Source organism: Gallus gallus, chromosome 1 (assembly GCF_016699485.2).
Source record: "Gallus gallus isolate bGalGal1 chromosome 1, bGalGal1.mat.broiler.GRCg7b, whole genome shotgun sequence".
Classification (NCBI taxonomy): Eukaryota; Metazoa; Chordata; class Aves; order Galliformes; family Phasianidae; genus Gallus; species Gallus gallus.
Window position 1 is genome coordinate 68,028,704 of NC_052532.1, and position 12,484 is coordinate 68,041,187.

General features: G+C 43.3%; 1 protein-coding gene across 2 annotated transcripts; it reads left to right on the forward strand.

Moving 5' to 3' along the window:
- The first annotated feature begins 256 nt into the window (after positions 1-256).
- LOC101750972 (dystroglycan-like) lies at positions 257-10,632 on the forward strand. 2 transcript variants are annotated; one of them, XM_004938007.5, is made up of 6 exons: positions 257-619; positions 1,414-1,549; positions 3,083-3,315; positions 3,903-5,644; positions 7,076-7,216; positions 8,818-10,632. In XM_004938007.5, the coding sequence occupies exons 1-6, from the start codon at positions 495-497 to the stop codon at positions 9,972-9,974; spliced, it is 3,534 nt and encodes a 1,177-aa protein (XP_004938064.2). In that variant the 5' UTR covers positions 257-494; the 3' UTR covers positions 9,975-10,632. The 2 variants fall into 2 exon arrangements, with proteins under 2 accessions (XP_004938064.2, XP_040561748.2); XM_040705814.2 differs by lacking the exon at positions 1,414-1,549 and adding an exon at positions 1,756-2,089.
- The last annotated feature ends 1,852 nt before the right edge of the window (positions 10,633-12,484 follow it).

Here is a 12,484-nt window from a genome sequence, read left to right on the forward strand (position 1 = left end):
ATCCCCCGAGTTGCAGCAGGACCCAGAGACTGGGGCAGATACTGCACCTTTGGGTGGTGGTTCGGACCTCCTTCAGACTGCAGCAAGAAGAGTTCTTGGAACGTTGCCACCAGGGTGCTCCAAAATGATGATTCACGCATGGTTACACGGCAATATTTACTAAGCTCTCAGAAGGCAAATCCATTAGCAGAGATTAGTCAGCTGTCAAGAGCCCATTCCCTCGTATAAGAGTTCTGTTCTCTAAATAAAAGTTCTCATCTGTAACAGGAACTTCCAGCCCACCACCTACTCGCTCATTTCATAATTCCATAATCACTGAGTTAGGACATGCCGTCGTGTTTTCTCAGGTTGCAGAGGAAAGTAACACAGGAGAAACTGACAGTGAGAAATGAAGATTTGTCTGCAGCAACTTTTCTCACCATAGCTGAGCATAGTCGAACAACTTTGATTCATTCAGAGCCAGTTCTGCCTGTGAGGAAAAGAGACTCAGCTAGATGCAGCTTCATCTCGGCCCAAGCGCAGCAGCCACCTCAAGAGTGTGCACTGAGCTCTGCAGAGAAACTCCTTTTGGATGTTCAGAATGCTACATCCCTCCAGCAGGACACGCCACAGCCTCCAGGTAACCACTCTGTGGTTCAGATGTCACACAGGTTTTTTCTTTGCCTGTACACATGAATACTTGTGGGCATTGATTACCATTTCTCACTCTATCCGAAGAATAACTCCTCATTCAAATGGAAGGGATCTGGGCAACACAGCATGGCAGAAAGGCTGGCAGCTACTACAAAGCATGGTGTGCACAAACAGGAGGAATAAACTGCTCGGTCAGCAGAGCAAGACTCATTCCCAGACATGTGGCTGTCTCTGTGCAGAGAGGGCTGTGGTTTTCAAGATGCCCAGCTGTAAGAGCTGTAACAAAAAGCATTGCTTCTTCAGTCTTCTGGGTCCAAAGTATAGTTCAGGCTTTCCCAGCTGTATCAATTGGTTTAGGAAATATTGCAGCTGCTGTCTGCAACTTTTTTTCTCTTGCTTGCTTTGAAATAAATCTACCCTCAGCAGGACAGATGAGGCATACTGCAGGCCCCACTCATGCAAAAGGCGTTGCCTTTGGAAGCTACTCACAGATCTGTGAGAGCCCCACACCTGCAGATACCATTTCACTACTTATTACTGCTTTTATCTCCTCTGAAAAACTGCTGCAAGTCAAAGCAGGAGTCTGGCCCGTGATACTCCAAAGACATGGATACTGACCCTGCCTTTGCCTTCAGTTTGTTTGCTGCATGCCACACCTGGTTTTCCCTTTGCTGCTGCTATACCACAAACCCTGCCAGGTCGGGTTACTGCTCTGTTATCTGGCTCTTCTAAGCCATATGTTGAAGGCCCCCCTGAGGAGGCCCTCGTGTAACATTTCAGCTCCTGGAGACCAAGTGGTCTTTCACTGGGACAGGAACAGCGATGGGAGCAACAGCAGCTGAAAAGCGTTATGAGTTGGCTCTGTGCTGCAAGGTACTTTCCCATGAGAGGTCTTCGGCTGAACAGAGCAGCGGCGGTGAGTACAGAGGCTTTTATAAAGTCTACAGCCCACCCCAGATGCAGCTGTAGGCGGTAACAAATAGACTGGAGGGCTTCTAACAGACGCTGCTTACAGCCTTGCTGCATTTTACACCTTTCTGCTTCCTCACAAGATGAAGTAGACCGATCTAAAGTGCATATACGTGTGGTTTGGTTTTCTTTTTCCCCCCCTTTTCCTTACAGATCGAAAGTGCAATGCAGTAGCAGCATCTATCTGCTAGCAGGGTGCACACAGGCAGCCCCACACAGCTGCTGCTGGAGGATGGATGCCCACAGGAGCCCTGCCACAGGGTCCTGCTTGCTCCCTGCAGTGCAAGTGTCACCTGCACTCCCCCTTCTCTTTGCACTGGCATGTGTCTGTGTAAACACATCCGCTACAGTTGTCAAGGAGTCAGATAACATGTGTGAAGAAACAAAGGTCCTGAAAGGAATCCCAGATGCAACAGTCCTCGTGGGAAAGATATTCTGTTATCCCGTGCCAGTATTTACCTTTCAGGGAACGATAACTCAGTACAAGGTAATGCTGTTAAATGCACTTCTTGGTATAATCCTTCAGCAAATGAGCATTCACTTCATTTTTAAAATTAACTCAATAAAAGTCTCCCTCAGAGATGCACTCTAAAGAATTAGAAATGGTGGTAAAAAGGTAACCGCTGCTCTTTTCCAATGCAACAGTTACATCCTCAGCAAACAGAGAAAACCCATGCACAGCGTGTATTTAATTTACCTGCGGCATGAAGAATGTGGGGTCTTTGAAGCGTACAGAGTTGTCACTGCATTTAAAAGGACAAAACAAGCACTACAGAAAGACTGAGGTACACCACCTCTAGAACACCAGCTCATTTGCAGCTTTTCCTGGACTTCTGTTTTTCCTATTTAGAACATGCCATCTGTAAAACTACAGGGGCTGCTCCAAAAGCAATGCCTCTTATTTTATGATGTTGGCCCGCAATGTCAGAGGCAGCTGTTGGTGGTATGGCAGTGGAGGTTGAACGTTCCCACCAATATTCTCTTACATTTTGTTGCTGTGTGACAGATGGCAGCAGAGGGGCAGTCTGACAACTTGGCATCTGACATGGAAGTATGGATGAAGAAAGGTGTGTCACTGAATTCCTTCAAAAAAATGGCACGCACTGATATCCATCCATGTTTGGTGAACGTTTATGGAGACCAAACCGTGGATGTGAGCACCATGAGGCGGTGCATTTTAGCAGTGACAACAGCGATGTGAAAGATAAGCCAAGTTCCCAATGGACAGATTTATGAGTGAGGCATGCAGGCTCTTGTTCATCACTGGAGAAAGCGCCTACCTGATGGTAGCGACTATGCTGAAAAATAGTGTTTGTAGCTGAGAATTTGCTCTATCAAATAGCATTATTTTGTTCTTCATCTCTATTGTAGTTTCCATGAAAATAAATAGGAAGCATTACTTTCAGAGTGATCTACATAGGATAGGAACACCTGCTTCCTGCCTTTAATTCTGTTCATCTTCTGTCCTCTTATGGAGCAGGTCACTTTAGCCAGTGGTGCAAATTTGCCAAGCTGGTTGGACTTCAATCCCAACACAAACATGCTGCAGGGACTGCCAATGACCGGGGAGAGTGGAGCATACCTGATAAGCATAACTGCCTCTGGAAGAACGTGCGCCCAGAGAGTTGCTGTAAAGTTCACCATCCATGTTCAGGACAGCATTTTATTCCTGGACACAGAGAACAGCTTGAACCACATACCAAACAGGCACCAGTGAGTATTGTCAGCTGCTGAGGTCCTTTGCCCAAATCTGAATTTAAAAAAAAAAATGAAAATGGAAAGAAAAAAATGCAAGCCTGCTAGCAGTGGGGTGCTGATGCTCCAGGTGGCTGCTGATAAGGCAGTATCCAGCCTCCTTGCCCCAGCTGGGAACTGGAGCTCTTCCTTTGTGGGGAGAGAGGCAAGGCCATCAATTGCCTCTGCAATACACTGCCCATTTCCACTGATGATACTGGGTCTCTTTCTTAATATAAGTATTTCCAGGCTAATAGACATCAAATGTAAATCTTTTAACTGAATTACTTTGAAGTCAGCATCATGATGGTAGTATTTGGTAAATCTGAATTGTGCTGCCCTGCTCTAGATCAGCAATGGGGTCAAACATAGCTCTTGCTAAAGATAAAGGAGTGTAGAACATCCACATATCCAGTAGGAGGAAGTTTTGGGTGAAGAGGTGAGGTTGAGTGACGTATGTGCATACGAAAATGGATTGAATTCTAATAAGTATCTTCACAAAAGAGGGGGGGAGGAGCAGATTAACAATTTAATGCAATTTTGGACTTTAATGCCAATACTCATAGGTGTGGGAAGGAAGTTCCCATCACTTCTGCTGAAATCATTCTCTCCACTGGAGCCAAAACCCTGGAAGCACAGGAACGCCTCTACATTGTGTACGTGATCTCTGAGTATCTCCACCTGGATTCCTCCCTAGTAACCCTGTTGCAGTACACAGATGTGGTGCACAGAAACTTGCAGAACCTGACTGTGCTGGCCAGAGACACTTCGCACATTGACTTCACAGTGAACCGTTATGTAGGACTCTCCTGGCCTGTCAAGTGTGGAGAGCTTGCTGTGCTCCACGAATTCATTCATGTCCTGCAACGCAATATTGATTCACATCATCTCTCACAACTCCTAGGATATGAAATCTCAGGCTGGAGAATACTTAGGAGAGGGAGTTACAAAAGAAAGTCTCCGAGACAACAGCGCAGGCAATTAATGATCACACCAACACCTACACTGAAGGTAATTAGAATTACCCAGAGACCAGCTGTTGTTGCTCCCAGTCCTTTGTTCTCTGCTGTGCCAAGTCGTTTACTCTTACAACTTGCTGTATCACCTACCCAGAGTTTATATAAAGAGAGTATAACAACAGCAAGTTATGAGATGCAGAGTAACAACCATCCTGTAAGTCAAGAAAGTTTAGTCACCTTAAAAATGGACTCAGCACGGGACACGCCAACTAATAATCCAACAATAGCTGTTATGTTTGGAGACACTAGTTCTTCAGATCTTTCACCTTCACTGGTTCCTAAATCAGTGCTTCTCTTCACTGAGCTGGAAGTGCTGCCCAGCAGTTCTCGTGGAGTGTCCTCGCTGCTACAGCAACCTGAGCCTCACGTGCCTCACACAGACTTGTATTTCCATTCTAGTAAAACAGAAGTATATGGATCCCATCTCCTACAGGACACCACCTCAAATAAAGACCTGTTTCCTAGACCCATGTACACTCTGATGATAAACACTCTTCACGAATGGCCCCATACCTTGACAGAGGCACTTTCCTCAAAGACAGAACATCATGTATTTTTGCCACAAGAAACGTCAACATCAGAAATGCCAGATTATAGTGATAAGGCAAAAAGCCACTTTCCAAAATCTGAAATGCTTTCTAGTGCATCCCTGTCTCTAGAGAGGCTTCTGTCTCTATCCTCAAACACTTTGCTAACAGCCACAGCTTCATCTGATTTCACATTTCCTATCAACTATATGTTTCCACCTTCACCAGCAAGTAGTAGCCCAAGCCAGGAGTTAGCTCATGGCCATGAGCTATTATCTAAGTCTTCTGAGACTATGCCAACATCCTATAGGCTTCCATTTATTGAAGGGAAAAGCACAGTTTCTTCCATGATCCAATCAGAACCACAGATCCTCTATCCCAAACTGAATTTCCATACTGAAATCTCAGCCTGCATTTCTATCTCTTTGTACAGCCCTTTCCCTGGTGAAGCTAAAACATCTTATGAATCAAGTCCGCTTATTCTGTCCCATCCTGATAGCACTCCAGTTCTTACTCTTACACCACCAATTATACTTTCTACTTATGGTGGTAGCATGCTCAAAACACAGATGCAGTCTCCAAGTATTTTATCCACAAAGGAGTTGCACTCAGGCAGAGATCTGGGAACAGGAATTATATTCCCAAACATCACTGAGCCTTCCCTGGAGTCACACACAATCTCAGATGTCATAGTTGATGCCATAGAAGTACCCCTGGTGACTTTATTTACTGCCGCGTCTCATCTGTTCAACAGCGTGCCAGGTACGTTTCAACATTTAACTTTCCCTTCATTTTATTTCCTGCTGGGAGAGTCCTAACAAAATGTATCAATATAATTTACTCTGCATCAGCACAACCACACTGCGCTTTGGATATGTCAGCAACAGAGTTCCTTGTAAGGGAAAGTAATTTTATCTCTCAGCTTCGTACATTTCCCCCTAATGACAACCAGACCCAGCTCTGGCCGTCCTATCTTGGGAAAGATATGGACCCATTGAAAAAGATCCAAAGGAACACAATGATGGTCAGAAGACTAGAAAACATGACATAAATGGAAATAATTAATCTAGAAGACTGAGGAAAGATGCAAGTTTATGTAACAACTTGCTGAAAAGATGTAAGAACTGTTCTCCACATCCCGTGGGAACAAAAGCAGCACTAATGACTCTATATTACACTTAAGCTGATGTAAGTTAAACACTAGATAAACTTTCTCAGAGCAAGGATAATAAGACATTAGATAAGATTGCTTGGGGAACACTGTGGATGTTAAGAACACAGCAACAAACGTTTATCAGGAATGACACAAATGTAGCTGAACATCCTACAGAGTAAAAAAAAATTAGACTGGACACCCTTTAGAGTTCTCCTCCAAGTGCATGAATCCAAGTCAGGCTTAAGCATAAGCTAGACTTCAAGAGAGAGCGTGTTTATAGGACCAGCTGGGTAAGTCTGAAGGATTGTGTCTGAATCTGCTTCCACTATACCTTTAAAAAGGTACGTGATAGAACTTAAATACTAAGTTCAGGCATTCAGAGCCAAACCCTTCCTTCAATCTCAAGCAAAGTCACTGCCCCAATTTTTGTAGAATTGACTCAGTATGTCCTTCTGAAGCATTTTCTTTCTAAAGCTCTTCTAGACCTATCACGTCTACACCCAGAGTGCAAAACTGCAGCTTGAGATGTTTAGGTTTGTAATCAGGTGCCTAAGCAACCAGCGTCACGTGTGTAATGTATTGCAAGTATTTTACAGCATTATTACAGTATTTTTCATTTCAGCATTCCGTACGGTAACGGCGGAGAAATTAAGACTAAATATACAATATGCCAAAGCCCACTGAAGGACAGAGCAATCCCAGTGTGGTATTCCCACCGAAGAGAGGTGCTGACGTAGTCAATGCCTACACAGCAAATTAGTTCTAGAGATAAGATCAGAAGCCAGCTCACTTTACAGCCAGACATGAGATAAGAGTCTAACAACAGAAGCTCAGATCCACACTGCTTTCTTCTCCGGCTTCCTCCCCATGGCTCTAACCTCACTGGCAGATGTAGGCAAAGAATTCTTAAATACATGCCATAAAAGCTTTTAAAATATATTCCCAGCTGTATAGCAAATTATTACAATAAGATATTTTACATACATTTAAGCAGTCTTCTACCTAACACTGTAATAAACAATACCTTGTTTTCACAGAGCCGATTCAGACACTACCACCATCGCACCAGGATGCAAGCACCTTGCAATTGCCTACCGATGAAACACTACAGTCTACAGAAAGTACAGGGATTCTCCCTCCATTTTCTATTTTACAAGAACTTCAGAATAAAACCCCAGGTAAAAAAAAAAAAAAAAAAAAAGAAAAAAAAAGCTTTTCTACTTATTGATGTCATCATCCTCCTTAGTGATCCTGCAAGGTATTGCTGCTCTCTGATACCAGAACTCATGTAGTATGGGGTCATAACACTCAAAGCATCACAACCTAAACTTTGTGCCCTTTGAATTAATCTCTCCTCTTTTTTAATTAGGTATTAGGTATCTGAGGAGAGCATGATCTTAGAGTGCTGTTTTACTAGATCCTGCGAAGTGTTCCCTGTCCTGGTGTTGAAAACACACATAAATGAGATAAATGGGAACTAGCAGGAAGAAATGAACATCTCTGTCACAGATTGTGGGAATTCTTTGAGTTCTCATCTTCCCCCTTACTCTTCGAGCCTGTCAGCAAGCTTGACCCACTAGTCAGACATTTCCTTTTCAAACTCATCACCACATTTTATCTTCCTCACAGCTCACTTGGTGTCTGCTTATATATTCACTCATAAGAGCTCTACGAACTGGGCAGATGTGTTGCTGGCAAGGCAAATGCCGCCCCAGGCAGTGTATCCGCCACCTCCAGAAGTGGGGTGATGGTGCTGGTACCCAGTGTTTGCCTGATTAATCCAAAACTATTCTTAATGATAGGCATGGCTCAATAGTGCAAAGAAAATGCAAACTCTCATAAAATTCCCAGACAAGAAATCCATGTTTGGTGTTATTGATAGAAAAAGAAACAATAACAGGTGTTGGGATTCACCTCATATGTGAACTCATTTTCTGAATCCAATGGAACACTCACCGTCAGAGCTGTACCAACTCCTTACAGAGCTAAGTGTTTCTTCAGGAGTTGCTTGTTTCCAAAGAGAACACCTTACTCAGAAACCATACATTTTTCTGCGGTGGGGATCTCAGCTTGTGCAAGCACACTGACAGGGGCTCCTGTAAATTTAATCTGGGAATGAATGTAAATCATCTGAGGAGAATCCTGTTAATGAGATACCTGTGCCAGAGCCTTCAGTAATTAAGGTATCAGAGTACTGTGCAATTTCCTGCTGGGTAGCTTCAGTCTGTAGTCCCCACTGATTTCAATACACTATCCAATTGTACAAGGAAGGACCTTTAAGGTTACATCAACTCTCCATAACACAAAATGGAAAAAAAAAAAAAAAAAAAAGGGAAGAAAAGAAAAAAAAAAAGAATTGAAAGAATTTTGCAATAATAGGAAAGAACACTGCACTTACTCCTTGATACTGAAAGCGTCAGAAATGGGACATACTTGACTGCCAACATGAAGTATATCCATAATCTGAGAAGCATGCTGTGGTATTTCTATGAATTAGATTAAGATATACTTTTGGGAAAAAGACCTTACTAACATATTACACTAGATAGAAGTGTCTTTGTTTTTGTTTCAATAAACACATCACTGCTAAATATGCTTCAACGTAACAGGAGAATTGTAAAGTCACGTGTAAAATTTACAAACAAAAGCACATGAAATTGTCATTAAGATGTGATCAAGGGCAGTGCTTTACAATATCATTATAACCTTATCATTATAAGCTTATCAGATAGCTATTTTTTCTTCATAACCCTTTTCCTTTCGTCATCCCTCTCTACAGGGCAAACAAACACTTCTCCAAAGGTCGTTCATTCAATAGAATTCATAACAGCAACTATTGGATGCCTGTTCTCTTTTCCTGTATCTGCCAACACATTTTTTGATGAGGAAGATGGCAATTCAACTCAGTTATCTTTACAATTAATTCCAGCTGATGGCTCTCCAGGGGGATCAGAAAGCTGGCTTCAATTTGATGTGTCTCAGCAGACGATGCGTGGCTATCCCCTTGATATTGATTTCCAGTATTCACCTCAAGAGTTTATTCTGTCTGCCACAGACTCAGGGGGTCTGGCTGTCTGGCAATCCTTTACCATTGAGCTTCTGAAGCCCACACATGTACCGTGCCACCTTTACACCATCAGAACCAAAAACAGCTACTACTCCTTCTTGAGAGAGAGGAAAAGGATTAGTTTATTTCTAGAGAAGCTCTCCTTGTATTTGAACTCCACCAATCCCAAAGACATTGTGATGACCACTCTCAAACCTGGATCCACATTAATCTCATGGTACAACAGTTCGCTGTGTACAAGTGCCAACAGACCTTTCAGCTGGTGTGCGAAAGAGGAAATCCAGGAAGCACTAAACAAACTACGAGTGCCAGATGGATACGTTAGCCCGCATTTCATCCAAGCAATGTTACCAGAATACAAGATTGATGTCATCTTCAATATTTCATATAGCAATAACTGCTTTCCCACTACAAAGCCATTTGGTGGATCTTTCAACAGTACTGTGCCTACACTTCAAGGCTGGGGTGACTCCAATATCATAAAGCCCCCATCAGCCTTACTAAGCAGTCTTTGTGTCACTGTTGGGCTGGTTCTGCTCACATTAGTTTACTGTTCTTGCAAGTATTACAGCAAGATTCCCAAATACAAGTTTATGACATTTCATAGCAACTCCCAGCTTAGCCATGTTGATGTGGCAATGGATGTCCTGCAGCCTCGCAAAGTACCTGTACATGAGTGTGGGGGATCACCATCACATTCCTTATGGCTGCCACCTTTGTTATCACTTACCTCCCCAGAGCAGTGTCCCAGGTCAGTAAGGTTGTCTCACATCATACCATCTTCCCAGCCACCAAAATATCAACTCCCACCCCATTATCAAGAGGGTATAACTACCCAAGATGACCAGGGCAGTATCTGTAGATACTAAAAGAACTTCTAAATGATAGCAAGAGCAAATATACAAATAGACAATTTGTATGCTAGGAAGTGCTGTCCTTATCGAGCCAGAAAAAATATATAAAAAAAAGGCTAAGTAGTTCAATTTTCAATTTCAGGTAGGACATAAGTTACATAAGCTATGCCTAATGAAGAGGCATAAGAAGAATCAGAATCCTGAAACTAAGTAGTAGAAGAAAAATGCCAAATACATAAGGTAAAGTTATCTGTAGATAAGGTGGACAGAACAACATGTCTATACCAGTCAGAAAACATATACCATACTGATGCTAGTAGGAATGAGCCAAGGTTAAGTAAAACCAACTTCATTATGACTCCATACATTTTGTGAAGAAACAGCAGAACTGTCAGAAGAACCATAACAAAAGCCAATGTTTCCACTGAAATTTGAAGGCCCTACAAGCCCTGAATCGCTATGTTATCCTATAATTATATCCTTTTTTTAAAAAAAAATAAGAACTCCCTAGCATGAAATGCTCTCTTCCCATGTAATTGTGTATGCACTTTTGTAATTAAATTTTCAAGTTACCACCTTGCTTTCTTATAGCAAGATTGGCCCTTATTATGCTTCTATCCATGACAATTGAAGGATGATGGTAGAAAAAGTTGCATAAAAGAATTTGTAAAAACTTCTCAGATATTTTGGAAATCTTTCAGTTTAACAAATTAACATATACAAAGTTCTATTCATTACTTCCAATTGTAATGTATAAACAACTTTAAAACTGCAAAAATCCTCCATGAATTCAGTCCTATTGCACATGATGCTATCAAAGTACCACCAACACCACCACTTTGAAAGAAGAGGAGATGCATACAGAGTGCCCTTTCCCGAATTACAAGACTACTGGAGAGGGTGGATAGCCAGAGATCATCAGACCATTGATGTTACAACTGCAATAATGAAACACGATTAACTTTGCTCCTTCAGGCAATCATAAAATGACATATATGCAAGTTCCAGTCTTGTTCACTCTCAGAATCATAGATTCTTTTCTCGCTGTAGATTGATGGCTGTAGAGTAGAAGACTGGGTAACATTTGTACATCTCACGCACTGGGAGAGCTCCTCCTAATCAAAGAACAGTGGAACAGCTTGGGTTGGAAGGGACCTGAAGGATGACCTAGTTTCAAGCACCCTGCCACAGGCAGGGCTGCCAACTGCTAGAGCAAGTACTAGATCAGATTGCCCAGAGCCCCATCTAATCTGGCCTTCAATACAACCAGGGTTGGGGCATCCACAACCTCTCTGGGTAACCTGTTCCTGTAACCTTGCCAGGCAACTTGCTCCAGTGTCTCACCACCCTCACAGTAAAGAATTTCTTCCTAGTATCTAGTCTAAATCTACCCTCTTCCAGTCATTCCTCTTCATTGTGTTGCTACATGCCCTTATAAAAAGTCCCTCACCACCTTTCCCGTAGGCCTCCTTTAGGTACTGGAAAGCCACTACAGGGTCTCCTCGCAGCCTTCTCTTCTCCAGGCTAAAGAGCCCCACATCTCTCAGCCTGTACTCACAGGGGAGGTGCTCCAGACCTCTGATCACCTTTGTGGCCCTCCTCTGGATCTGCTCCAACAACTCTGTGTCCTTCTTGTGTTGGAGGCCCCAGAACTGGACACAGTACTCCAAGTGGGGTCTCACGAGGGCAGAGTGGAGGGGCAGAATCCCCTCCCTCGACCTGCTGGTCACACTTCTCTTAATGCAACCCAGGATACGGTTGGCCTTCTGGGCTGTAAGCACACATTGCTGGCTCGTGTTGAGTCTTTCATCAACTGACACTCCCCAAAAATCCTTCTCCTCAGGGTTGCTCTTAAGCCATTCTCTGCCCAACTTGCATCTGTGCTTGGGATTACCCTGACCCCAGGTGTAGGACCTTGCATTTGGCCTTGTCGAGCTTCATGAGGTTGACATGGGCCCACCTCTTAAGCCTGCCCAGGTTCCACTGGACAGCATTCCTTCCCTTTATCCTGTCAATTGCACCACTCAGCTTAGCATTATCTGCAGTCTTCCTGAAGAGGCAGTCAATCTCACTTTCCGTGTTGCCTACAAAAATATTAAATAATACCAGTCCCAACACTGGCCCCTAAGGAACGCCACTCGTCATCTGTCTTCACTTGGACACTGAGTCATTGAGTGCAACTCCCTGAGTATGACCGTCCAGCTGATTCCTTAGCCAGTGAGTGGTCCAGGCATGAAATCCATTTTTTTTCAATTTGGCGACGATGTCATGCGGGACAGTGTCAAATGCTTTGCACAATTCCATGGAGATGATGCCAGTTGCTCTTCCTTTATCCTTTGGTGCTGTAGCTTCATCATAAAAGGCCACCATGTTTGTCAAGCATGACTTGCCCTTGGTGAAGCCACATTGGTTACCACCAATCACCTCATCTTTATTTTCCATGTGCCTTAGTAGGGTCTTCAGGAGGATCTGCTCCATGATCTTGCCAGGCACAGAGGTGAGACTGGCTGGCCTGTAGTTCCCTG